Source organism: Erythrolamprus reginae, chromosome 1 (assembly GCF_031021105.1).
Source record: "Erythrolamprus reginae isolate rEryReg1 chromosome 1, rEryReg1.hap1, whole genome shotgun sequence".
In the NCBI taxonomy this organism is placed as follows: domain Eukaryota; kingdom Metazoa; phylum Chordata; class Lepidosauria; order Squamata; family Dipsadidae; genus Erythrolamprus; species Erythrolamprus reginae.
Window position 1 is genome coordinate 299,352,890 of NC_091950.1, and position 25,871 is coordinate 299,378,760.

At 44.5% G+C, this 25,871-nt stretch overlaps 1 protein-coding gene across 3 annotated transcripts in view; it reads right to left on the bottom strand.

The window, feature by feature from the left end:
* Positions 1–13,671: 13,671 nt before the first annotated feature.
* DDO (D-aspartate oxidase) overlaps positions 13,672–25,871 on the bottom strand; it is a 29,437-nt gene continuing 17,237 nt past the window's right edge. For 2 of the 3 annotated variants that reach the window (XM_070733371.1, XM_070733373.1), the window contains 2 exons: positions 24,743–24,919; positions 15,306–18,523 (listed from right to left, as the gene is read on the bottom strand). In XM_070733371.1, coding sequence (XP_070589472.1) covers positions 17,956–18,523; positions 24,743–24,919 — 745 coding nt within the window. In that variant the 3' untranslated portion in view covers positions 15,306–17,955. Of the gene's footprint in view, positions 14,976–15,305; positions 18,524–24,742; positions 24,920–25,871 lie in introns of those variants that run through there. The other variant, XM_070733372.1, reaches the window with a different exon arrangement.

Here is a 25,871-nt window from a genome sequence, read left to right on the forward strand (position 1 = left end):
TAGCAAGAGAGACAGAGAGAGAGAGAGAGCAAGGGAGAGAGAAAGACATAGAAGGAGGGAAGGAGGGAGAGAGCAAAAAAGAGAGGAAGAAAGAAAGAAAGAGGGATGGAGAAAGAAGGGAAGAAAGAGAATGAGGGAGGGAGAAACAGAGCGAAAGGGAGGAAGAGAGAGATTTTTTTTGTCCAAACTTTTCTTTAGCCCACTTTTTGGCTCAAAATATTTTTTTTCTATTTTCCTCCTCTAAAATCTAGGTGCGTCTTATCAGCAGGTGCGTCTTATAGAGCGAAAAATACGGTAGTCATGGAGGCTATTACGGGGATGGGCTAAATGCCATTATCATCTTTGCGGTTTGCTTCATGCCAGAAAGCAGTCAGCCAAACTACCGATACTTAATGGATAATCTGTTTAAATACGTTATCGGCTCCCTAGACTTATTAATAGCGGAAAACTACATGATTGTTTATCTCAACGGGGCAACCACTCGGTGGAAGATGCCCAGTTTAGGTTGGCTCAGGAAGTGTTGCCAGCAAATTGACAGGAGGCTAAGGAAAAACCTGAAGTCCTTAATCATAGTCCACCCTTCCTGGTTCATTAGGACACTTCTGGCAATCACAAAGCCGTTTATTAGCTCAAAATTCAGCCAAAAGATCAGATACGCCTTTACTCTGGCCCAGCTGGCAGAGCTCATCCCCATGGACAGCGTCACCATCCCCGAATGCATGATCAGGCTTTGCGCATGCGTCCAGAGTAGACACTCCCATGGAACGCTCTCCAGATGTGATTAGAGAAAACAAATCTTAACCCTCAACAGCCCTCCCAAGCTAAGTGAAAGTGATTTATGAGATATAGAACTTGAAAGAGACTTCGAGCTGCTTGGATCAGCTAAAAAGAGGAGTTATAGACCAGAACTTCACTGCTAAAAAAGTGAGTAAAACGACGAAGGGAAATGGCGACTATCCCAGATCTAGGGGAAAAAATGGATACACTCCTCCAGGCATTTACTAACGTGGGGGAACAACTTAAAGAAATGCAACTAGCCATGAAAGAAATGCCAAATGGCATGAACGAACTGAAAGTTCAATCCAAAGATCAGGAGATAAGGATCTTGAAACTGGAGGCTGATAGGAAAAAACAAGAGCAGCGTATAAACAATTTGGAGGACCGGCAGAGGAGATCAAACTTACGATTGAGGGGATTTAAGCAGGATTTTGGTGAAAATAAGAAATTAACCCAATTGATTTACCAATGGTTCCTGGAAAGTAAAATCACAGTGGACTTGGATGAAATTGAGAGAGTCCATTGGGCTTACGGTCCTCAGAATTTAGCCAATCAAAAAGATATTCTGATAAGATTTGCCCTGGAGCGGAGAGCAGCCGAAGTTTTTACACAGCTTAAAAAAAACCCAAATCTTCATTATAAAGGCTCTCCTGTCCGGGTCTTGAAAGATTTATCTCCTCAGACGCTGATGTTAAAAAACCAGATGAGACAAGTGACGAATATGCTCCATCAGAATAATCAGCGTTACACATGGAAATTTCCAGCCACGATCCTGATCTTCAAAGATGCCAAGACTTATTTTGCGAGTTCCCTGGAAGAAGGAATGCAAATGCTTCGACAGCTGGGAATTAATCCGGATATGGGAGAAGCAATTCCTCTGTTATCTACATGAGATCCCAGCAGTCAAGAGAAGGAGGAAAGAATCATCGCATTAGAAAAGGAACTAGCTTTATTCAGAGACAAGGGAAAGAAGGAGGAGGGACGCGTCACATGCCAAAAGAAGAAATAAGAAACAAGCATTGCATTGTATAACTGGTGTTGTTGTTCCCAGCTGACTAACTTTATGGGTATTCTTTTCCCTTCATTATCTAAAGGAAGGAATAGTGGAGGGGAGTTTGAGGGTTACTATTTGACTCTTAAAGGAGTATTTTTGTTAGAGCGTACTAGAGGGATAGCAAAGCCATGGGTGCCTCTCGGAGCCAATGGAGATTTCTTCCATTGATTCCCCCCAGGGGGAATGTTGAGGGAGGGGCACTTGGGTGGGGGTTCAAGATTACAAATGAAGAATCTTCCAATATGCTTCGCTTTACAGAGGAGAGAAACATAACTAAAAGGAATGGGTGAAAAAGTTCTGATGTCACTAAATGTGAATGGATTGTCGTCACAGATCAAACGTTACAGAATCATGAAACTGGCTAGGGATATAAAAGTAGACTTTCTATTTTTATCAGAAACACATAAGGGGAGAAAAAGAAATGATAAATTAACAAACTGTAAGGATTGGAGAGGGGTATCTGAGTCCAGAAGCAATAATCATAAAAGTAACGGAGTGGCAATTTTAATAAATAAAAGAGTTCCTTTTGAATTGACTCAGACTAAAAGGGACAAGGAGGGAAGGATGTTATTTGTTAAAGGAAAAATGAACAATAAGGTAATAACATTAGCAGTAATTTATGCCCCAAATGTAAACACAAAGCAATTCATATTAAATACAAAGCGTAAATTGAATACCGTATATACTCGAGTATAAGCCGACCCGAGTATAAGCCGAGGCACCAATTTTTGGCACAAAAACTGGGAAAACTTATTGACCCGAGTATAAGCCGAGGTTAGAAAATGTAGTGGCTACTGGTAACTTATAAAAATGGAAACCAATAAAATTACATTAATTGAGACATCAGTAGATTAAATGTTTTACAATATTTATTTTAAAGAGGGTAAACAATATTTATTTCAAAGTGGGTAAATAAAAGCAATCTGATATTTACAATAAATTAAATAAAATTAAATAAATTAAAAAGTAAAAAAAGTAGTTCAATCAGCAACCAAGCTAAAACCTATAAGTCAAAATCCCTCAAAACAGGATTCTTCCTCCTCATCTGTTTCTCCAAATAGAGCTTCAGCATTAGCTGCTGTGAGATTATCAGCATAATTTTTATATAAATTGAAATAATTGAACACAGGGGGGAGGCATACTTTTATGTGCAAAATAAACCAATATGCATCAATTTTTCCAGTTCAATTTTCATATCATTATGTTCAGAAATGTTCAAGCTACCAATCCCATGCCAACTTTAGTAAAATAGAATGCATTTTGCAGGCAAAATTATCAATAAACCTAAAACAAATTCACAAAAACGGGAGGGGGGAGGCACATTTATGTGCAAAATAAACCAATAAGGATTAATTTTTTCAGTTCAATTTTCATTCCATTGTGCGCAGAAATGTTCAAACTTGTTTCCAGGTGAAAAGAACGTTCAAAAAGACCAAAATGATCAATTTGCAGTCCGGGTCAAATAGACCCGGGAACATAAGATTAGGGAGTTTTTTCGAAAAGAACAGCAGGGTTAAAAGGGGGGTTACATAACTCCATCAAAGTGGTATCAGACACAAATCATGCCTTAGTTGTCCCTACCAGTTTGATCGTGCGATCTCTGCCCTTTTTTTCTCACTTGCAAAGAATGGACGTGTTGCCTCTAGCTCCTGCAGGCACTCACAGGGAAACCAAAGCAGCACCGTTGAGAGGTTAAAACACGCATGCCTGTTGCCAACGCTTCTCTCCCTCTCCCCCTCCCTAAAGTTCCTCAGGAAAAGACATTTTAGACTACGGTACCCTTCTCCTCATTGGCCGCTTTCCTCCCATCACGTGCATCTACCATAAGTCCATACTCCCCCCTGGGTCTCATTCTCTTTCAGAGGCAATGGGCACCAATACCTTTGCACCCCTTCCTATCTCTCTATGTCTCTCTCTCTCGTGCGTACTCAGTTTCTTCGGCTTGGGTTACATGTACCGGGTCTGTGTGCACCTTTTCTCTCCACCTGCCCCACCAGCGTTTCTGTTAACGTGTCCCCCGGCTCCAGTTCTAAGAGGAGAGGCAAAGGGGGCTCCAAGCTGTGGGAAGGGTGGGGCAGCTGCCTTCCCTTCCCCGGGTCCAGCAAAGTTGCCAGCCAACTGCTCCGACGGCGTGCGAGAGGGGAAAAGACGATGGGAAGTCAGGGGGGAGGGGATTCCTGCTTCATGAGTCCCCCCCCCCACCTCACCAGCTTCGCATCGTCTGTTCCTCTCTCGCACGCCGTCGGAGCAGTTGGCTGGTAACTTTGCTGGACCCGGAGAAGGGAAGGTAGCTGCAAGGCGCCGACAGGAGCTCCAAGCAGGAAGTAAAAGGGGGCTCCGAGTGACGCGGCTGTGGGAAGGGTAGGGCAGCTGCCTTCCCTTCTGCGGTCCAGCAAAGTTGCCAGCCAACTGCTCCGACGGCGTGCGAGAGGGGAAAAGACGATGGGAAGTCAGGGGGGAGGGGATTCCTGCTTCATGAGTCCCCCCCCCCACCTCACCAGCTTCGCATCGTCTGTTCCTCTCTCGCACGCCGTCGGAGCAGTTGGCTGGCAACTTTGCTGGACCGCAGAAGGGAAGGCAGCTGCCCTACCCTTCCCACAGCCGCGTCACTCGGAGCCCCCTTTTACTTCCTGCTTGGAGCTCCTGTCGGCGCCTTGCAGCTACCTTCCCTTCTCCGGGTCCAGCAAAGTTGCCAGCCAACTGCTCCGACGGCGTGCGAGAGAGGAACAGACGATGCGAAGCTGGTGAGGTGGGGGGGGGACTCATGAAGCAGGAATCCCCTCCCCCCTGACTTCCCATCGTCTTTTCCCCTCTCGCACGCCGTCGGAGCAGTTGGCTGGCAACTTTGCTGGACCCGGGGAAGGGAAGGCAGCTGCAAGGCGCCGACAGGAGCTCCAAGCAGGAAGTAAAAGGGGGCCCCGAGTGACGTGGCTGTGGGAAGGGTAGGGCAGCTGCCTTCCCTTCTCCGGGTCCAGCAAAGTTGCCAGCCAACTGCTCCGATGGCGTGCGAGAGGGGAAAAGACGATGGGAAGTGGGGGGGGATTCCTGCTTCATGAGTCCCCCCCCCCTGACCTCACCAGCTTCCCATCGTCTTTTCCGCTCTTGCAGTTGGCTGGCATCTTTGCTAGAGCAGGGGAGAGGAGGCAACTGCCACACTCTTGCCACAGCCGCTTCGGTTCACCACACTTTGCCCTTTCCCACACTCGCCCAAGCCAGCAATGTCTGCCGGGCTCCCGCGGTGCGCCCTCTTGTGGTCACCCGGCGCCCTCTTGTGGTCACCCGAGTATAAGCCGAGGTCGGGTTTTTCAGCCCATTTTTGGGGCTGAAAAACTCGGCTTATACTCGAGTATATACGGTAACTTCGCAGAAGGTACAGTGATTTTGGCAGGTGATTTCAATATTGAACTGATAGCAGGGAAACAGGGAAAAAATAATTTGCCATTAAATAAATTAGGTATGATGGATCTTCATGACGAGGCGACAAATAGAGCCACGTTCTATTCAGCTAGGCATAACAAGTTTAGCTGCATCGACTATATATTAATGAACAAAATCGGGAATGCATATCTTAAAAGAGTTGAAACTGAAAGCATTTAGTTATCTGACCACGCCCCATTATTAGCAGTAATTGTATTTGACTCAAACAATAAACAAAAAATATGGAGATACAATCCTATTGTGTCAGGAAGAGAAGAAAATAAATTGAAACTCCAAAAAGAATTGATTGAATATTTTAAATTAAATGACACGGGAAATATGAAGCAATCAACAATTTGGGATGCACATAAGGCCTTTATGAGAGGAAATTGTATCAGTACCAAAATTTATATTAAAAAAAAAAGTGAGACAGAAAGGAAAAAATTAATTAAAGATATTGAGTTAACTCAAGAAAGATTGAAAAGTACAAGAAATGGGGAGTGGAACAATTTACTAAAAATAAAAAAACCCTGAGACTTATGGATCAACAAATATGGAATAATATGAGATTGATTGTAAAGCAGAAAATTTTGGGATGGGGCAATAAATCAATGAAACAAATGGCAAATTATTTAAAAAAAAGAAAAGAAAAATCTTGTATAGTTGCTTTAAGGGACAAGAAAGATGTTATAAAACGTGGTAATGATGAATTGCAAAAAATAATGAAAGAGTTTTATGAAGAGTTATATAAAAAAGATCAGATTATTTTGCAAAAGATAGAGACTAAGGAGAAACTAACTGATGAAGATAAACAAATGCTAAACGGGACAATAACAAATGATGAAATTATTAGAGTTGTTAATGGACTGAAACCTGCCAAAGCTCCAGGCCCAGACGGACTTACGGGGGAATATTATAAGACTTTTGGGACTCAATTATTACCTCATTTGGGGAAACTATTTAATAACATACTTCAAACCTTCAACATTCCACAGTCATGGAAGACATCCGAGATTATCACTATTCCAAAACCAGATCGTGATTTGTTAGATCCGGGATCCTATCGCCCCATCAGTTTATTAAACCAGGACTATAAAATATTTATGAAAATTATAGCAAATAGGATAGAGAGTATCTTACCAAAAATAATTGGGGAAGACCAATATGGATTTGTTAAAGGAAGAAAGATTCACGAACCAATTAGAAATGTTGTTAATGTGTTACACCATGGTTCGAGTGGCTCTGCATCAGCGTGGGAAGGAAGGAAAGTAAGCCAGCCCGGCTCTTCTCGGCTCGTATCCCGGCACTTGAAACGACCTTGATGACTGCAGGAACCGCTCTGGGCTGCCACCAACACCTCCTCCACCTCTCTCTGTTTGTTAAGAGCTCCTGCGTGTTAATCAGCGTTGGCCTCCTCCAGGAGTTAAAAGAAAGAATCTGAGGAGCTTATTGTACAAGATCGCATTTGCCTTTGTTAACAACAAGCAAGAGGGAGAAATAACTCAAACCAGCAATTTTATTCCTAAATGGGAAATAGACCCTGTTGTGTGGCGTCAGACAAGGTGTAGGTGGTAGAGCTCTTTTGAGAAGGAGATGCTCACGGGACACTCAGGAAGGCGATGTTGCTGCTCCTCCGGACTACGGCAAAATAACACCAAAAATATGGGAAATTGGAGCTAAATTGGACTTGGGGTTCTGCAGGTTTGAAGATGAGCAGTTGCTGCTCAGAAGGAACCCTCTTTTCTGCTTAGTGCTCCGTGTTCTCTCTGCCCCCAGAGTTTATGGCTCGGTCGGCTGGGCTCCGGAAACGACGGCCACGGGATTTGGTCGAGCCGCCTGTGGTTTACAGCTTGTTTACAGCTTGTTGTTCACACCCCCGCAGCACGCTGCCTGCTGTCTGAGCTTAGCAGAGATTGTTTTATTCAGCGTGGAAAGATCTTGCTGCACCCTTTTCCGTGGCGTTTGTTCAATCTATTTCAGCCACGGAGATTTTGTGGAGGAAGCAGCTGGGCTGCGGGGAAATGGCGGTTCCCCTTAATTACAACAGGAGGCTGTAGCTGAGACTGGGGGGAGAGATTGATTGATACTGATAAAAGTGGAGCCTTGAAGGGAGGAGAGAACGAGGAGAGACGGGACCGAGAGGCGAAGGTGACGCTGGTTGGAGGTGCTGCTGCTGGAACGACCCCCCCCCCATGAACTAAGGACGCTTGTGAGCTGCTTGGTGGGAGCGCCCAAGCGTCGGAGGCTCTACGGGGTGAAAAGACCGGCATGGAAAGATTAGACTGGATATTGCTGTCGAGGAAGAGGAGATGGTGGCCCGTGAGAGGAGCGTGGAGACTGGGGGAGATGTCGAAGCGATATCGAGGTGGGAAAGAGAGTTCTTGGAGGCCATGCAGTGGGGTCTGGCAGACAGAGAACTGGAAATGTCGCTCGGAAATCAGCGACGCCATCGGAGGCCACCGAGGAGTGACCAGCGAGGGGCGAGGGTCCTATGAGAGCCAAGGGACTGGTGATGGAACTGAGAGACTGAGAAGAGACCTGGGAGACATCATAGCGCCAGAAAAAAGGGGTGACTAATATTAAGAAGAGATCCTTCCTTTTAACCAGGCTGAGATATTCCCCTGGGACCCTGAACACTGTTATAATCCAGAACTTCCAATTAAGAACTAATTAAGAATTTAAGAACTGCTGACTGACTCCTTTTCTATATTTTTATATATTTTTAATACATCTTAATACATCCATTCTTAGCTATTTTATATTTTTATATTTTTTATCTGTTTTAATATTTAACTAATGAATTAATTAACTGGGAATTGCATTTCTTACATATTTATTAGTGTTTTAAAGTGTTATCAATTTAATCTATTTTTAGTATTGGGGGTTCTAATTTAAATGGATGACTGGGACAGAATTACTTGTGTGCATGAGTTAAATGGCTGGTATGACTGGGATGACTGGGGTGGGAGGGGCTACGGGATGGATGAGATGAATGGTAAGAGTATGAATGGTAGATTTGGCCCACCTGACGCTCAAGAGGCGGGAGGAGATGGGGCACCGATCTCTGGGGTGGCAGAGGGTCGGAATATTCCTGTGTTGCTGGGGAGAGGCAGATATGGCGGGGGCCACGGAGTTAGCCGTTCCAGGGGAACGAGGGACCGTTGCTTAATAACGATCCCTTGTTCTGGCTCCGTGAGCCCAATCTTGGGTACTGGTGATGAGTGTAACTCTGGCCCTGGGCTCAGGTTGCTGCTGCTTAATGCCAGGTCGGTGGTAAATAAAGCTCTCCTCATCCGGGATTTGATCCTGGATGAGGAGGCCGACCTGGCATGTATTACTGAAACCTGGCTGGGCCCAGAGGGAGGTGTTCCTCTCTCTGAAATTTGCCCAGCTGGGTTTCAGATATGGCATCAACCTCGACCCCAGGGAAGGGGGGGAGGAGTGGCTATTATAGCCAGGGAGAGCCTTTGCCTACGTGGACTCATTGCTCCGGAAATTGCGGGTTGCGAGTCACTCCTGATGAAGTTGGACTTAGGGGTTCAGGTGGGCTTATTTCTCACGTACCTGCCTCCCAGCTGCGTGTCAAAAGCCCTGCCTGTGCTACTCGAGGAGGTAGCCGGGTTGGCGGTGGAGTTCCCCAGACTTATTGTCTTGGGGGACTTCAACCTGCCGTCACTCGGCGAAACCTCTGGGTTGGCACAGGAGTTCATGGCCACCATGACAGCCATGGACCTGACTCAAGTAGTACGGGGTCCGACTCATGAGGGGGGGCACGCACCCGACATGGTATTCCTTTCCGAGCAATTGAGTAATGGTCTGAGACTAAGGGGCTTAGAAGCAGTGCCTTTGTTATGGTCAGACCATTTTCTACTACGGCTTGACTTCCTGGCTCCAATCCTTCCCCGCAGGGAGGCGGAACCAATTAAGATGTTCCGCCCCAGACGCCTGATGGACCCAGAGGGCTTTCAGACGGCGCTTGGGGTTATTCCAGAGGCACTTGTCCACAGTTCGGCAGAGTCTCTTGCGAAAGCCTGGAATGAGGCTGCAGCAGGGGCTCTTGACCGGATTGCGCCTTTGCGACCTCTCCGTGGCGCTAGACCCCGTAGAGCTCCATGGTTCAACGAGGAGCTCCGGGAGTTGAAACGCCAGAAGAGACGTCTAGAGAAGCGATGGAAGAAGAGTAGGTCTGAATCTGATCGAACACTTGTAAGAGCTTTTATTAAGACTTACAAAGTGGCGCTCAAGGCGGCAAGATGCGCGTACCATGCCGCTTTGATTGCATCAGCGGAATCCCGCCCGGCCGCTCTGTTTAGGGTGACCCGCTCCCTTCTTAATCAGGGGGGAGTTGGGGAGCCCTTGCAGAGTAGTGCCGAGGACTTTAACACGTTTTTCGCTGATAAAGTCGCTCAGATTCGGGCCGACCTCGACTCCAATTGTAAAACAGAGTCGACTGACAACGAGTCAGTCGAGGTGACTGGGGCACGTACTTGTCCACCTGTCTGGGAAGAGTTTGATCTGGTGACACCTGATGAAGTGGACAAGGCCATTGGAGCTGTGAGTTCCGCCACCTGTTCACTGGATCCGTGTCCCTCCTGGTTGGTTTCGGCCAGCAGGGAGGTGACACGGAGCTGGGCCCAGGAGATTACCAACGCTTCCTTGGGGAGGGGAGTTTTTCCATCACTCTATAAAGAAGCGCTTGTGCGCCCCCTCCTCAAGAAGCCCTCCCTGGACCCAGCTGTGCTTAATAACTACCGTCCAGTCTCCAACCTTCCCTTTATGGGGAAGGTTGTTGAGAAGGTGGTGGCACTCCAGCTCCAGCGGTCCTTGGAAGAAGCCGATTATCTAGGTCCCCGGCAGTCGGGTTTCAGGCCCGGTTACAGCACGGAAACTGCTTTGGTCGCGTTGATGGATGATCTCTGGCGGGCCCGGGACAGGGGTTTGTCCTCTGTCCTGGTGCTCCTTGACCTCTCAGCGGCTTTCGATACCATCGACCATGGTATCCTTCTGCACCGGCTGGAGGGGTTGGGAGTGGGAGGCACTGTTCTTCAGTGGTTCTCCTCCTACCTCTCTGGCCGGTCGCAGTCGGTGTTAGTGGGGGGACAGAGGTCGGCTCCTAGGTCTCTCCCTTGTGGGGTGCCTCAGGGGTCGGTCCTCTCCCCCCTGCTATTTAACATCTACATGAAACCGCTGGGCGAGATCATCCAAGGACATGGGGTGAGGTATCATCAATATGCGGATGATACCCAGTTTTACATCTCCACCCCATGCCCAGTCAGCGAAGCGGTGGAAGTGATGTGCCGGTGCCTGGAGGCTGTTGGGGCCTGGATGGGTGTCAACAGACTCAAGCTCAACCCGGATAAGACGGAGTGGCTGTGGGTTCTGCCTCCCAAGGACAACTCCATCTGTCCGTCCATTACCCTGGGGGGGGAAATTATTGACCCCCTCAGAGAGGGTCCGCAACTTGGGCGTCCTCCTCGATCCACAGCTCACATTAGAACATCTCTCAGCTGTGGCGAGGGGGGCGTTTGCCCAGGTTCGCCTGGTGCACCAGTTGCGGCCCTACCTGGACCGGGACTCATTGCTCACAGTCACTCATGCCCTCATCACCTCGAGGTTCGACTACTGTAATGCTCTCTACATGGGGCTACCTTTGAAAAGTGTTCGGAAACTTCAGATCGTGCAGAATGCAGCTGCGAGAGCAGTCATGGGCTTACCCAGGTATGCCCATGTTTCACCATCACTCCGCAGCCTGCATTGGCTGCCGATCAGTTTCCGGTCACAATTCAAAGTGTTGGTTATGACCTTTAAAGCCCTTCATGGCACTGGACCAGAATATCTCCGAGACCGCCTTCTGCCGCACGAATCCCAGCGACCGATTAGGTCCCACAGAGTGGGCCTCCTCCGGGTCCCGTCAACTAAACAATGCCGGTTGGCGGGCCCCAGGGGGAGAGCCTTCTCTGTGGCGGCACCGGCTCTCTGGAACCAACTCCCCCCGGAGATCAGGACTGCCCCTACTCTTCCTGCCTTCCGTAAACTCCTCAAAACCCACCTTTACCGTCAGGCATGGGGAAACTAAACATCTTCCCCTGGGCACGTTGAATTTATATATGGTATGCTTGTGTGTGTGTGTATGTTAGTATAGGGTTTTTTCTTAAATTTATAATATTTTAATTAATTGGATTAATGTATTGGATTGTCTTTTCACTTGTTGTGAGCCGCCCCGAGTTTTCGGAGAGGGGCGGCATACAAATCCAAATAATAAATAAATAAAAAATAAATGCTACCACTACCAAAAAGAAATTATGTGTTCTGAAGTTAGATGTGTACAAAGCATTCGACAAAGTTAATCATAATTACCTGTTTCAACTTTGTAAGGAATTAAATATGGGAGAAAACTTCTGTCAAATTATAAAAGAAATTTATAAGGATAATATGGCCTATATTAGGGTAAATGGAAATAGAACAGAGAAAATTAATATCCAAAATGGAACTAAGCAGGGGTGTCCACTTTCCCCCACTTTGTTTGCAATGGCAATTGAGGTTCTAGCAAATAAAATCAGAGATGATAGGGATTGGAAGGGTTACCGAATTGGGAAACTCGAATTGAAATTAAATCTCTTTGCAGATGATGCCATAATACTGTCTGAAACCCCCATTGAAATGATGCGAAAATTAACGGTGGTACTTCAGGAATTTAAAGACCAATCAGGTCTCTCAATTAATATTGAGAAATCAGAAATATTCTGTTTGAATATAGGTCCCAAAGAGCAAATCGAGATTCGAAAAAACTCAGGATTGAAATTAGGATGTAAAAAAATGAAATACTTAGGAATTTGGTTATTTAAAAACCCAAATAAAATTGCTGAGGCAAATTATAACTTAATATGGAAAAAAATGCAAAAGCAAATTAAAAAGTAGAAAGATAAAAGTTTGAGAAAAATGGCCAAAGTAAGAGCTCTTAAAATGATGATTATTCCAAAAATGATGTACTTATTCCAAGTTTTACCAGGCACGTTCCCAGGAGTAAAACTAAGGGAATGGGACACTAAAATGAACTATTGGATTGAAGGAAATAAAAAACCTAGAACAAGGAAACGATGGCTGATTGCCAGAGAAAAAGATGGAGGATGGGGGTACCCAAATTTAGAATTATATAGAGAGGCATTTCAAATAGAAAGATTAATGGAATTACAATTACTGACAGAAAAGAAGTGGGTGAAACTTGAAAAGGAGATTAACAACGTTAAAAACAAAGAGATCTTATTTAAAAAATGGAGTAAAATAGAAATCAATAGATTAGCCGATCCTTTGAAAGCAGCTGTAGATATTTGGTCAAAATGGCAAGGGAAATTAGCAAATAGGAACTCAAAATTATCAACCTTGCATGTTTTGAACATAAATAATGACATTAACCTAGATAGAGTTATAAAGGAATTAAACGATAAAGGCACAATGAGAATAGAACAATTATATGAAACAGATGGAAGAGTTAACAGAACTCGCCTCGAATGGTGGTTGGGCCAACAAAAATGGTTGCAGATTAATGCAATATGCAAATATTTGAATAAAACGGAGATTAAAGAAGCATTTTTAAGAGAAGAAAACTGTCTAGAGAAAATACTGAAAGAAAAGAGTAATGATTCAAAAGGACAGGCTAGTAAGATTTATAGTATGTTATTACAAGTTGAAGAGGAAGTGATTAAAGGCCTAACAAGATACTGGCAAAACGAATTACAGATTAATGAAAACGAGATGGAAGACGTAGTAGAAAATATATGTAAGATAAAGAACACAAGAATTAGAGAAATGAGAAGGAAAATCTTACACAAATGGTACTTCACGCCAGTAAAACTAGCACACTTCCAGAGGAAAGGAAAAGGAAACTGTTGGCAATTTTCTTCTCTCTGATGATCAAGAACTTAATGGGAAACAGGAGCAGAAGTCTGAACAGTGAAACCGGAAGGGGGGGGGGAAAGTATTTCTGAATTCAAGCCGAGAGTGAAGAACACGTTGGGAGATTTGAGGTCCTGAAGAACACGCTAGCCCTCTGCGTCCAGACTTGGCCTATTGAGCGATGCGCCAAGTGGGTTTGCACAGCCCAGGTGACACTGCCACTTCGTAGTTGCCTTCATTATAAACTTTCCCACTGCAATGTCACCAAGGCATCCTAGGAGGGGCACCCATTGTTATACCGCCATTCTTATTTCAGTAAGTATTTATATGCTTCAATGTTAAGGGCGAGAGATTATATATATATATATTTATGACTCTTTGACACATATTTTATCATGTTCAACTGCGGGAAAAACCGCCGATGACAGTTGTTTACTTTAGAATAAAATAAAAAATAAATAAAACTTTAAAACAGTTAAATTTTGAATCTGCAAACAAACCCAGCCGCTGGCTGGCTTTCAAATTGGCACAACAAAAAGCTGAAAGAACGATAGAATCTCTCTATGATAACTCAGGTCTCTTAAAAACAAACACAGAAGAAAAACATAATAAAACATTTCTATCAGGAACTATATACAGTGGAACCCCGACATACGAGCTGCTCTACTTGCGAGCAGCTCGAGATAAGAGCTTGGGAGGGAGCGTCATTTCCGTTCGCCTCCCGAGCTCACATCCGGGATACGAGCCACGCCTCCCTGACGCTTTCGGCAGCGAAGGAAGGAAGGCAAGGAAGCGCCCGGCTCCTCTCTGCTCGTATCCCACGTGGTAAGCATTCGCTTGCCTTCTGCTTAGGGGTGGGGGGGTCCTTGGCTTCTGCTTGGGGGTGGGGGGGTCCTTGGCTTCTGCTTGGGGTGGGGGGGTCCTTGGCTTCTGCTTGGGGGTGGGGGGTCCGAACGGTGTTTTTTTGTAATTCCGAGGGGCCTAGCAGGGAGATCGGGAGCTTGCGCAATCGCCCATGCGGCCCCGAAATTAAATAGCCGCCGGCCCCGCCTCTGCTGCAACCCCCGTGCTTTTTCGGCAAAGTGTTAGCTGGATGCCTTCAAGGCGCTTCTGCCGGCTTCTCTCCCTTCGTCTCCCACGGCTGTTGCTCTTCTGCGCCCTCCAGCCGAGCCCCTTCGCCACGTGGGCAGGCTTCGGAGCTCTTTACATTAACCGAGAGAGAGGGGGGAGAGAGAGAAAAAGTGTTACGCTGGATGCCTTCAAGGCGCTTCTGCCGGCTTCTCTCCCTTCTCTCCCACGGCTGTTGCTCTTCCGCGCCCTCCAGCCGAGCCCCTTCGCCACGTGGGCAGGCTTCAGAGCTCTTTACATTAACCGAGAGGGGGGAGAGAGAGAGAAAGTGTTACGCTGGATGCCTTCAAGGCGCTTCTGCCGGCTTCTCTCCCTTCTCTCCCACGGCTGTTGCTATTCCGCGCCCTCCCGCCGAGCCCCTTCGCCACGTGGGCAGGCTTCGGAGCTCTTTGCATTAACCGAGAGAGAGGGGGGAGAGAGAGAAAAAGTGTTACGCTGGATGCCTTCAAGGCGCTTCTGCCGGCTTCTCTCCCTTCTCTCCCACGGCTGTTGCTCTTCCGCGCCCTCCCGCCGAGCCCCTTCGCCACGTGGGCAGGCTTCGGAGCTCTTTACATTAACCGAGAGAGAGGGGGGAGAGAGAGAGAAAGTGTTACGCTGGATGCCTTCAAGGCGCTTCTGCCGGCTTCTCTCCCTTCGTCTCCCACGGCTGTTGCTCTTCTGCGCCCTCCAGCCGAGCCCCTTCGCCACGTGGGCAGGCTTCGGAGCTCTTTACATTAACCGAGAGAGAGGGGGGAGAGAGAGAAAAAGTGTTACGCTGGATGCCTTCAAGGCGCTTCTGCCGGCTTCTCTCCCTTCTCTCCCACGGCTGTTGCTCTTCCGCGCCCTCCAGCCGAGCCCCTTCGCCACGTGGGCAGGCTTCAGAGGGAGAGGGAGAAAGAGAGAGGGAGAGGGGGGAGAGATAGCAACAGAGTGAGAGAAAGGGGGGGGAGAAAGAAATAGCAAGAGAGAGAAAGTGAGAAGAAATAGAAAGAGGGGGAGAGGGATAGAAAGAGAGAGAGAGTGAGAGATGCTCAGTGAGCCTTTCTTTGAAGTTGCCTTTCTTTCTTTCTTTCTTTCTTTCTCTTTCTTGCTTTCTTTCTCTTTCTTGCTTTCTTTAAAGGAAGAGAAAGAAAGAGAGAGAGAGTGAGAGATGTTCAGTGAGCCTTTCTTTCTTTCTTTCTCTTTCTTTCTTTCTCTTTCTTGCTTTCTTTAAAGGAAGAGAAAGAAAGAGAGAGAGAGAGAGAGTAAGAGATGTTCAGTGAGCCTTTCTTTCTTTCTTTCTTTCTCTTTCTTTCTTTCTCTTTCTTGCTTTCTTTAAAAGAAGAGAAAGAAAGAGAGAGAGAGAGAGAGAGATGTTCAGTGAGCCTTTCTTTCTTTCTCTTTCTTGCTTTCTTTCTCTTTCTTGCTTTCTTTAAAGGAAGAGAAAGAAAGAAAGAAAGAGAGAGTGAGAGATGTTCAGTGAGCCTTTCTTTCTTTCTTTCTTTCTTTCTCTTTCTTTCTTTCTCTTTCTTGCTTTCTTTAAAGGAAGAGAAAGAAAGAGAGAGAGAGAGAGAGTGAGAGATGTTCAGTGAGCCTTTCTTTCTTTCTTTCTCTTTCTTTCTTTCTCTTTCTTTCTTTCTTTCTCTTTCTTGCTTTCTTTAAAGGAAGAGAAAGAAAGAAAGAAAGAGAGAGAGTGAGAGATGTTCAGTGAGCCTTTCTTTCTTTCTTTCTTTCTCTTTCTTGCTTTCTTTCTTGCTCTTTTTCTTTCTCTCTTTACCTTCCCTTCCTCTAAACTTTCTTACTTGGCTGATTTTAATTTTTCTGCTTGCAGGCAAGTTGGCTTCCAGTTTTCTCGGTGGGAAAAAAGAGGTCTCGGTGGTGTCGGTGTTTAGAGCGAGCATGGCTCCAAAAAAGGCCGCTGAGAAGAAGAAGAAGGTGATGATATCCATAGAAGCGAAGCAGGAGATAATCAATTTGCACGAAAAAGGGACTCGTGTTGTTGACCTTGCGAGGAAGTTCCAACGCAGCACATCCACCATCTGTACAATCCTGAAGCAGAAGGACATCCTTAAAGATGTTAAACCAGCAAAAGGTGCGACAATAATTTCCCAACTCAGGACGTCTGTTCATGAAGAGATGGAGAGGTTATTGTTAATTTGGATAAAAGAAAAGGAGCTGGCCGGAGATACAATAACAGAGGCGGTCATCAGCGAGAAGGCTCGTGCGATATTCGCCGATCTGAAGAGCAATGAACCATCCTCGTCGGGAGATCCAGATGAGTTCAAGGCAAGCCATGGGTGGTTTGACAGGTTCAGAAAAAGAAGTGGCATTCACTCCGTGGTTCGGCATGGGGAGGCAGCGAGTGCAGACATCAAGGCAGCGGACATAAATCACATAGATGAAGTTTATAGGGTACAAACTAATTACGCTAGGCACTTCAAACTACCAAAAGAAGTCCACATAAGGTTTACAAAGAAAGCGGTATGAGATGAAATCTACAAAAGCACCATAGGGGAACCGTTAATGTATGCAGGAGAAGAGATAATAATACTAAAGCAGATCCCGAAAAGGATAAGAGAAAGGAGACGAGATTTCCAATACTTAACAAACAAACTAATCAGACAAGGGATTCCATTCAGATGGTTAATCCCAGAAGGATTATTAATTACTTGGAAAGATAGGAAAATTAAAATTGACTCTTATGAAAAAGTGGATAAATTTATTGAAGAAAATTTGGAGAGAAATAGAGAGAGCAGACCAGAAATTGAACCCCGAAGCCAGGAAGATAAAAGAAATAGTAGAAAAAAGAACCAGAGGCCTGATAAAGTGGACAGGGCCAGGGGAGCTTTATTGACAGGATTTAGAGACACCTGATGAAGTGGACAAGGCCAGGGGAGCTTTATGAAGTGGACAAGGCCATGGGAGCTTTGACAAGATTTGGAGAGGCCTGATGAAGTGGACAAGGCCATGGGAGCTTTATTGACAGGATTTGGAGAGGCCTGATGAAGTGGATGAGGCGATGGGAGCTTTATTGACAGGATTTGGATAGGCCTGATGAACCCACATAACACCAACACTCCATATTCTGTTGTAAACTGCCAAGTCCTGAGGGATTGGGCGGCATATAAGCCAAATAAATACAGTGGTACCTCTACTTACAAACTGAATTTGTTCCGTGACCAGGTTCTTAAGCAGAAAAATTTGCAAGAAGAAACAATTTTTCCCATAGGAATAACATAAAAGCAAATAATGCGTGTGAGTGGGAAAACCACAGGGAGGGTGGAGGCCCTATTTCCTCCCAGGAGATTCCTAGAGAGGCCCCATGGAGGCTTCTCCCCACCTTTTCCGGGCCTGTTTCCTCTCAGGAGATTCCTAGAGAGACCCCACAGAGGCTTCTCCTCACCTTTTCCAGCCCTGTTTCCTCCCAGGAGATTCCTAGAGAGGCCCCATGGAGGCTTCTCCCTGCCTTTTCCAGTTTCAGTTTTGGAGGCTTGGGTTTGTAAGTGGAAAATGGTTCTTGAGAAGAGGCAAAAAAATATTGAACACCCAGTTCTTATCTAGAAAAGTTTGTAGGTAGAGGCGTTTGTAGGTACAGGTACCGCTGTAAATAAATAAGATAAGCGACTGACATATAATCAGCTGGGTGACATTCCTCCAGACTTTACACCACACCCAAAATCCTAGCTCTACCAGACTACTGGATCAAAAGAGAAATGTTTCTTACCTACTCACAGCTTTGCTTTACACCCAGGCATTGCTAGAGTTTCAAGGCACTCCTTAACCATCTGAGTTGCCTCTTTGGCTGTACCCTGGTGTACTGAAAAACCACCTCCCCCGTGGCCATAGTTGTGAACCACCAGCAACTTCTCACACTGGTGTGTCAGTACCTCCTTCTGTACTCTGACAGCTGACCGAGATGGTCTCAGGCCCACCCTCACTTTTATATTCTCAGCTGTCCGAAGCGAAGGCTCAAGTGCGGAACATCTGTCCAATATGTTTTTGCTGCTAATGGGGTCCGGGGACAAATCCCAGTTGTCTTTTTCTCTTATCCCACCTAATGTTACATTGTGAATCCCTGGATAGATGTAGGACAAATCATCACCATCCCGAATGAAGTGCTTGATCCAAGGAGCCTGAATCTTGAGAACTTGCCCTCTGGTGGGGTAGATCTCTAGATCTCCTGTAAGTTTTCGAGAACCAATGCCTGAGCAGTTTACGACGATATCAAAATCGCGGTGTAGCTCCCAAAGATCTTCTATTTTCCTCGTATGCACCTGGCCTCCGTTTTCTTTCAGCCTACAAAGAATATATCAAAGGTTAAAAATACAGCACTTTTGAATCCTCTATGGCAGTGGTTCTCAACCGGGGGTCAAACGACCGTTTCACAGGGGTCGCCTAAGACCGTGGGAAAAGACAAATTTCCCATGGTGTTAGAAACTAAAGCTTCTATTCTGGCACCTTGGAACATATTTTTACAATCCGACCAATTAGGGGTTTACAGTGGGGGTGTCCCTCTGACCTTCCTGCCAATCAGCTTAAAGCATTGGCACTAGACTTATGGTTGGGGGTCACCACAATATGAAGAACTGTATTAAGGAATCACGGCATTAGAAAGGCTGAGAACCACTGCATAGCTAATGTTTTACTTAGATCAGATAGTAAGATCACAAATTTGAAATGCAAATAAAGGGAAACCCAAATCACATATGTGTGTTAGCTGGTCATCGCATATTACAACATCATGACACAAACTCATTTTGAACTGTGCCTCATTTGTACCATATTATATCACAGGATGCAAACGATGTAAATCAGATCCTTTGACATCATAATGCATGGGATGCCTTTATGGTTTCTACAAATAAATCCCATCAAAATGACAACAAAGAGGAAACATCTATGTACAAAAGCAGTGCAGGATAGGTCTTATTGCCCTTTGTTATTGGTTTTCAGCTACAAGTTCACTAATAAGGAAAGGCACCCATGAAAATGATGTGGTAACTTATTCCTGAAAAAATTTTATTCAATTTGCAGATGACACTAAACTGGCAGGAATAACCAACATCCCTAAAGACAAGCTCAGGATCCAAAAAGATTTTGACAAACTTGAATAATGGATCCTCTCCAACAAAATGGATTTTAAATGTGGAGAAAAGCAAAGTTTTACATTTAGGAAGGGACCTTGGAATCCCAGTGGATGATCACTTAAATATCAGCCAGCAGTGTGCAGCAGCAGCCAAAAGTGCTTTTACAATACTGGGTTGCATAAACAGAGGTGTAGAATCAAGATCACAGGAAATATTAGTACTTCTTTATAAAACCCTAGTAAGGTCACATCTGGAATACTGCAACCAATTTTGGTCATTGTAGTACCAAAAAAAAATGTTGCCACTGGAAAAAATTCAGAAAGAGCAACTAAGATGATCAAAGGCCTGGAGAGTAAAACATATGAAGAAAGTCTGCAGGATTTGGGTTTGGCTAGTCTAAAGAAAAGAAGAATAAGGGGTGACATGATAGTAGTATTCTGGTATTTGAAGGGCTGCCACAAAGAAGGGCCAATTTATTTTCCAAAGCACCAGAGGGCAAGACAAAAACAATGGATGGAAACTAATCAGTGAGATAAGCAACCTGGAATTAAGGAGAATCTAACTAACTAACTAACTAACTAACTAATTTATGTATTTATGTATTTATTTATTTATTCATTCATTCATTCATTCATTCATTCATTCATTCATTCATTCATTCATTCATTATATTTGTATGCCGTCCCTCTCCAAAGACTCGGGGCGGCTAACTTCCTAACAGTGAGGACAAACAACCAGTGGAACAACAGCTTGCCTTCAGAAATTGTGAGCGCTCCATCACTAGAGGTATTTTAGAAGAGACTGGACAATTTCTTATCTGAAATCATATAGGTTGAGCACGGGGCTGGACTAGAAGACCTCCAAGGTCCCTTCCATTTGTAGTGTAGCATAGTGTAGTGTATTGTATTCCATTCCATTCCATTCTAATCTGCAATCAAAATTGTGATTGGTGGAATTTTTCAAAAAAAAAGAAGAGTTTATGTTTTTGGAGTGAAGAAAATATTTTGAATAGCATATGGGAACTGTCCACCTAATCATAAGTTGCCCTTTCCACCAGAACTGGTTCCTTTCTTTAATGTGGATCTACAAAAATTGCAGTCAGGATCCAAAGAATCACAAAATGTTAGGTTTTTGTTTACTGGGCTTAATACCACATGACAATTGTGAAACCAAGTTCCCAGACACTGTGTAAGATAGAAGTGTCATCAAGCTGATGCATCCAACCTCACAATGCAAAAAATCTGTTTCAAACAGAATCCGAATTTTATGAAAATCATGAGGAAATCACTGGTGAATAAAAGTTTCACTGCACTATGTCAGATAGCAAAGGACTGGTACAGTGGTACCTCTACTTATGAACTTAATTCGTTCCGTGACCAGGTTCTTAAGTAGAAAAGTTTGTAAGAAGAAGCAATTTTCCCCATAGGAATCAATGTGAATCAAAGTGAATAATGTGTGTGATTGGGGAAACCACAGGGAGGGTGGAGGCCCTGTTTCCACCTAGGAGATTCCTAGAGAGGCCCCACGGAGGCTTCTCCCTGCCTTTTCCAGTCCTGTTTCCTCCCAGGAGATTCCTAGAGAGGCCCCATGGAGGCTTCTCCCTGCCTTTTCCAGTCCTGTTTCCACCTAGGAGATTCCTAGAGAGGCCCCATGGAGGCTTCTCCCTGCCTTTTCCAGTCCTGTTTCCTCCCAGGAGATTCCTAGAGGCCCCATGGAGGCTTCTCCCTGCCTTTTCCAGTCCTGTTTCCACCTAGGAGATTCCTAGAGAGGCCCCACGGAGGCTTCTCCCTGCCTTTTCCAGTCCTGTTTCCTCCCAGGAGATTCCTAGAGAGGCCCCATGGAGGCTTCTCCCTGCCTTTTCCAGTCCTGTTTCCACCTAGGAAATTCCTAGAGAGGCCCCACGGAGGCTTCTCCCTGCCTTTTCCAGTCCTGTTTCCTCCCAGGAGATTCCTAGAGAGGCCCCATGGAGGCTTCTCCCTGCCTCTTCCGGTTACAGTTTCGGGAGCTCGGGTTTGTAAGTGGAAAATGGTTCTTGAAAAGAGGCAAAAAAATCTTGAACACCGGGTTCTTATCTAGAAAAGTTCATAAGTAGAGGTGTTTGTAGGTAGAGGTACCACTGTATTTTGGTTAGATCTGAGTATGTGTGCGTTTGTTCAGTTTGTTTCTCAGCAAATATTAGTTTCGTTCTCAAGCCAAAATGTCCCAAATTTTCATTTTTGCAGAGGAAATTCATAGAAATGTCTATTCTGCTTTATGATATGGATTGGGATCCTCAGGGGTAAAAGTGCTGTTGGGCTTCTGCTCAGAAACACAATCCCTACATTTTAAGAAGTCCGATTTGGTAAATCTGCCCAGTTAATGAAAAGCAACAATTATAACTTAACACGGATGAAAGAATTCCTGCTACCCAAAACATTCATCCCAAAGTCCTGGACTTGTTAACGAAGCATGTAAATCTTTGTTGGACATTACACAATATCGTCACAGGGCATATTTGTTAAAGTTCAATCCTAGTTTCCTGTTTCCCAGTTTGTGCCAACACGCAATCGTTTTGAGATTTGAACTTGGCAGAACTTTTCACAACAGAATATATTTGCAAGCTACACCACCTTCAGAGCAGAGGCTGCAAACCTCCCCTCACCTCCCAATAAAAATTCTTATTAGCCACTATAGTGGTTCATGCATTCCAGCCAAGTAATTTATTACTGATTCCCTTTGGGAGTCTTTTGATAAAGCACTAGAAATAGTGGTTGGGACACTGAAATGATGTTTAATAAACTGCACATTTATCAGCAGAAATTGTAATCATGTTTTTCAGCTCACTGGACCTATGCCGTCGTTCAAGGAAGCTGATCAACCCTCACTGCAATGGGTTTGTGTGCCAGGGCACTGCACTGAGGAAGGGGAGCTCCTGAGGGAAATCACAAAAGAGTAAAACAGAAATGAGAGGCAACCGAAGTCTCTGCCCTCAACCCCACCTGACAAATATTAAATGGATCCTACGCTTTTACTGAGCCTCAGCGTTGTGTTCAGTGTTGTTTCAAAAATGAAACATGACAGGGCCTGTTTGTCCCAAGAGAAAACAGGTAGGATTGGGAGGAGGAGAAAAAATGCTCGGATAATTACTGTAAAACAAGAAGCCCAGAATGTACAAATACAGTGTACAAAGCAGCAATACAACCCAATGACCCCCAGATAACTGTTGGTAATATTTTACTTGCACTCTCCATCACCTCACTCTCAATTGCAAAACTGTAAAAACATCCAAATACAGTGGTACCTCATCATACAAACTTAATTGATTCCAGGAGGTTCGTAAGGTGAAAGGTTCGTAAGATGACACAATGTTTCCCATAGGAATCAATGTAAAAGCAAATAATGGGTGCAAATCCTTCAGGAAAATCCCAAACTTTAGAAGGGAGGCGAACAGGGGGCAGGGAGAAGCAGCTAAAGGGGGCGGGTGGAAGAAGCAAGGCTAGGCTAAAGGGTGAGAGGGAAGGAAGAAAGGCAAGGGGGGTACCCCTCCCTTTTCTTTTTTCAAAAGACACCATTTCAGTGCCTTTGCAAGCATGCAAAATCTTTACTCCTCCAAGCTGCCCCTCCCTTTTCTTTCTTAAAAAGACCGTTTCAGTGCCTTTGCAAGCATGCAAAATCTTTACTCCTCCAAGCTGCCCCTCCCTTTTCTTTCTTAAAAAGACACCGTTTCAGTGCCTTTGCAAGCATGCAAAATCTTTACTCCTCCAAGCTGCCCCTCCCTTTTCTTTCTTAAAAAGACACCGTTTCAGTGCCTTTGCAAGCATGCAAAATCTTTACTCCTCCAAGCTGCCCCTCCCTTTTCTTTCTTAAAAAGACACCGTTTCAGTTCCTTTGCAAGCATGCAAAATCTTTACTCCTCCAAGCTGCCCCTCCCTTTTCTTTCTTCAAAAGACACCGTTTCAGTGCCTTTGCAAGCATGCAAGATCTTTACTCCTCCAAGCTGCCCCTCCCTTTTCTTTCTTCAAAAAAGGGGGGGGAAAGAAACCCCTTCATCCCAGCAGCAGCTGCTTGGGTTCGTAAGGTGAAAATAGTTCGTAAGAAGAGGCAAAAAAATAATAAACACCGGGTTCGTATCTTGAAAAGTTCGTTAGAAGAGGCGTTCGTAAGATGAGGTACCACTGTATTTTTAAAGGATCTCTGGCCTATAACACAAAAGCTGTCTTCCTGAGTAAAGTGCCTCTGGATACCTTGGGTCACCACTCCTGCCCTCTCTAGCCAGCATTATGAACCACCTTGGGAAAAATCACTAAGAACATGAGCTTGCCCATCATGTTGGAGGTTGACAAATTCAGATAATGCATATATTATTTAGGCATAAAAATTCTCCTTGATGTAAGGTGAAATGATGGTCACTTGCTTAGGTCCAGACACAGGTGCAGATGTAAATGCTACACTATGCCAGAAGAAAAAGAAGAAAATTACAACGTTAATATCCAGTTGATGTTTGAATCCAACATCACCAAATATAATTGAATGATTGCTAATCCTGGATAGATTTTGTTGTGGTTGGCTCTGGCCCAGCTCCTGCCCCAGGGAATGTGGAGGTGGATGCAGGGGAAACTTCAACACGTAATAGGCCTATGTTATTGCCGACAGAGTCAGTTCAGAGTTTAGTTTCCTCGGACGAAGAAGAAGGTGGAAGTGACTCAGCAGAGGGGGTCTTGGCACACAGCCCAGGCAGTCAATCTCCCTTATCTTCCATTGATTTGGATGAAGACACTTTGGATCCACGCAAGCGCAGAATTATGCGTAGAAGAGACCAAGTAAGGACATATTACAGGAGATAAGAGAGGCCACCTGTGTTTGGGTGGGGCTCCAGTAATTAGGACTGCTGCTATAAATAGCAGCGTGTGGTTAGGCCTTTGTGGAAGAGTATCTGATCGCAATTCTTCAGGAATCCTGTGTTGCTGTTTTCTGAACTTTGTTTGTTGATTTTTCACGCCTTTGAAACCAAAGCAGAGCAACGTGTGTGTGTGTCTCACTTCGTTGGAAGAAGAAGGGGTGTGAAGTTTCTTCACAGCTGCTAGCTAAGTACTTAATGACTGCTTAAAGGAAATTGTACAGACTACCCGGTTGTTTTGGGATGAGTGCTCTTTGCAATACAAAAAGAGTGCTTAGTTTATTTTGAATTTTGGGATAAAGAACATTGTTTTGAATTTTCAAACGTGTGTGTGTGTCTGAAATTTGTACCCTTGAATTTTCAGGAGGCTCCTACCAGAGAGCCTGGCAGAACAGATTTAAGGTAGAATTTTCTTCCACTTATAATCCATTCAACGCCCTTCTACAGGTTGTGGTTACGGCCACCAATTTATATAAAAGAATAAGGCTACTAACATTCTTTAATGTTTTTTGCATTTCAATCTTTTTTTAAAAAGTGAATAAAAACCCATACCTTTTCTCCAGCCAAATTAAATACGATGGGCAGTCACATTTCAGTGTGGTAAAAGCTTGACCATATTTGTGCTGTGGAAATTTCTTCAGTTCCTTTTCAGTCATTGAGCGAAAGGCCAGAACCACATCAGACCAGAATGGCACCTTGTCCTCAGGAATGTCCTTAAATATTTGCCAGCTTGTTCATATTCAAGAGAATAAGGGTGTAAAACACAGACATTCTTGGTGTTAATAGCCAAATAAATCCAGCAAAGTTGAGTTCCTATTCCACCTGTTAATATGATGTTTAGGCACCACTAGTCTGTTTTTTTTCAAAAGATAATGTTTTCATTATATAAATAAAAATGTAAATGTTCATTTGTTCAAAATCTTAAATCCCCGAAGGTTCTTCACTGATTGCTTTGAAATTTTGACACAACGTTGCATTCGAATATGTGTGCATTTTTATATACCTACTATTATATTATATAGATGTCACACCTGTGACAGGTAAAAACACGGAGGTGCTAAAACAGGACCTTCTTCACTGATTGCTTTGAAATTTTGACACAACGTTGCATTCAAATACAGGTGTGCAGTTTAGATCTACGCACCGATTGATTCTCACATGGACAATTATATGTTGCATGTTCTAGAGTCGGCAAACTACACAAACCAGACTGAGCCACACCAACGCCTGGCGGGTACAGCTAGTCCTTAAATAAGTAGAAGCTGCCACAGCTTCTATATGTTCAATTTGAATACACATTTACTATTTACTGTTCACAAATTCAAAATGATGAAACATTTAAACATGGACATGATCGAAACATTTAAATATGTCAAAGGGTTAAATAAGGTTCAGGAGGGAAGTGTTTTTAATAGGAAAGTGAACACAAGAACAACGGGACACAATCTGAAGTTAGTTGGGGGAAAGATCAAAAGCAACATGAGAAAATATTATTTTACAGAAAGAGTAGTAGATGCTTGGAAAAAAACTTCCAGCAGTGGTTGGTAACTGAATTTAAACATGCCTGGGATAAACATATATCCATCCTAAGATAAAATACAGGAAATAGTATAAGGGCAGACTAGATGGACCATGAGGTCTTTTTCTGCCGTCAATCTTCTGTTTCTATGTTTCTAAAATA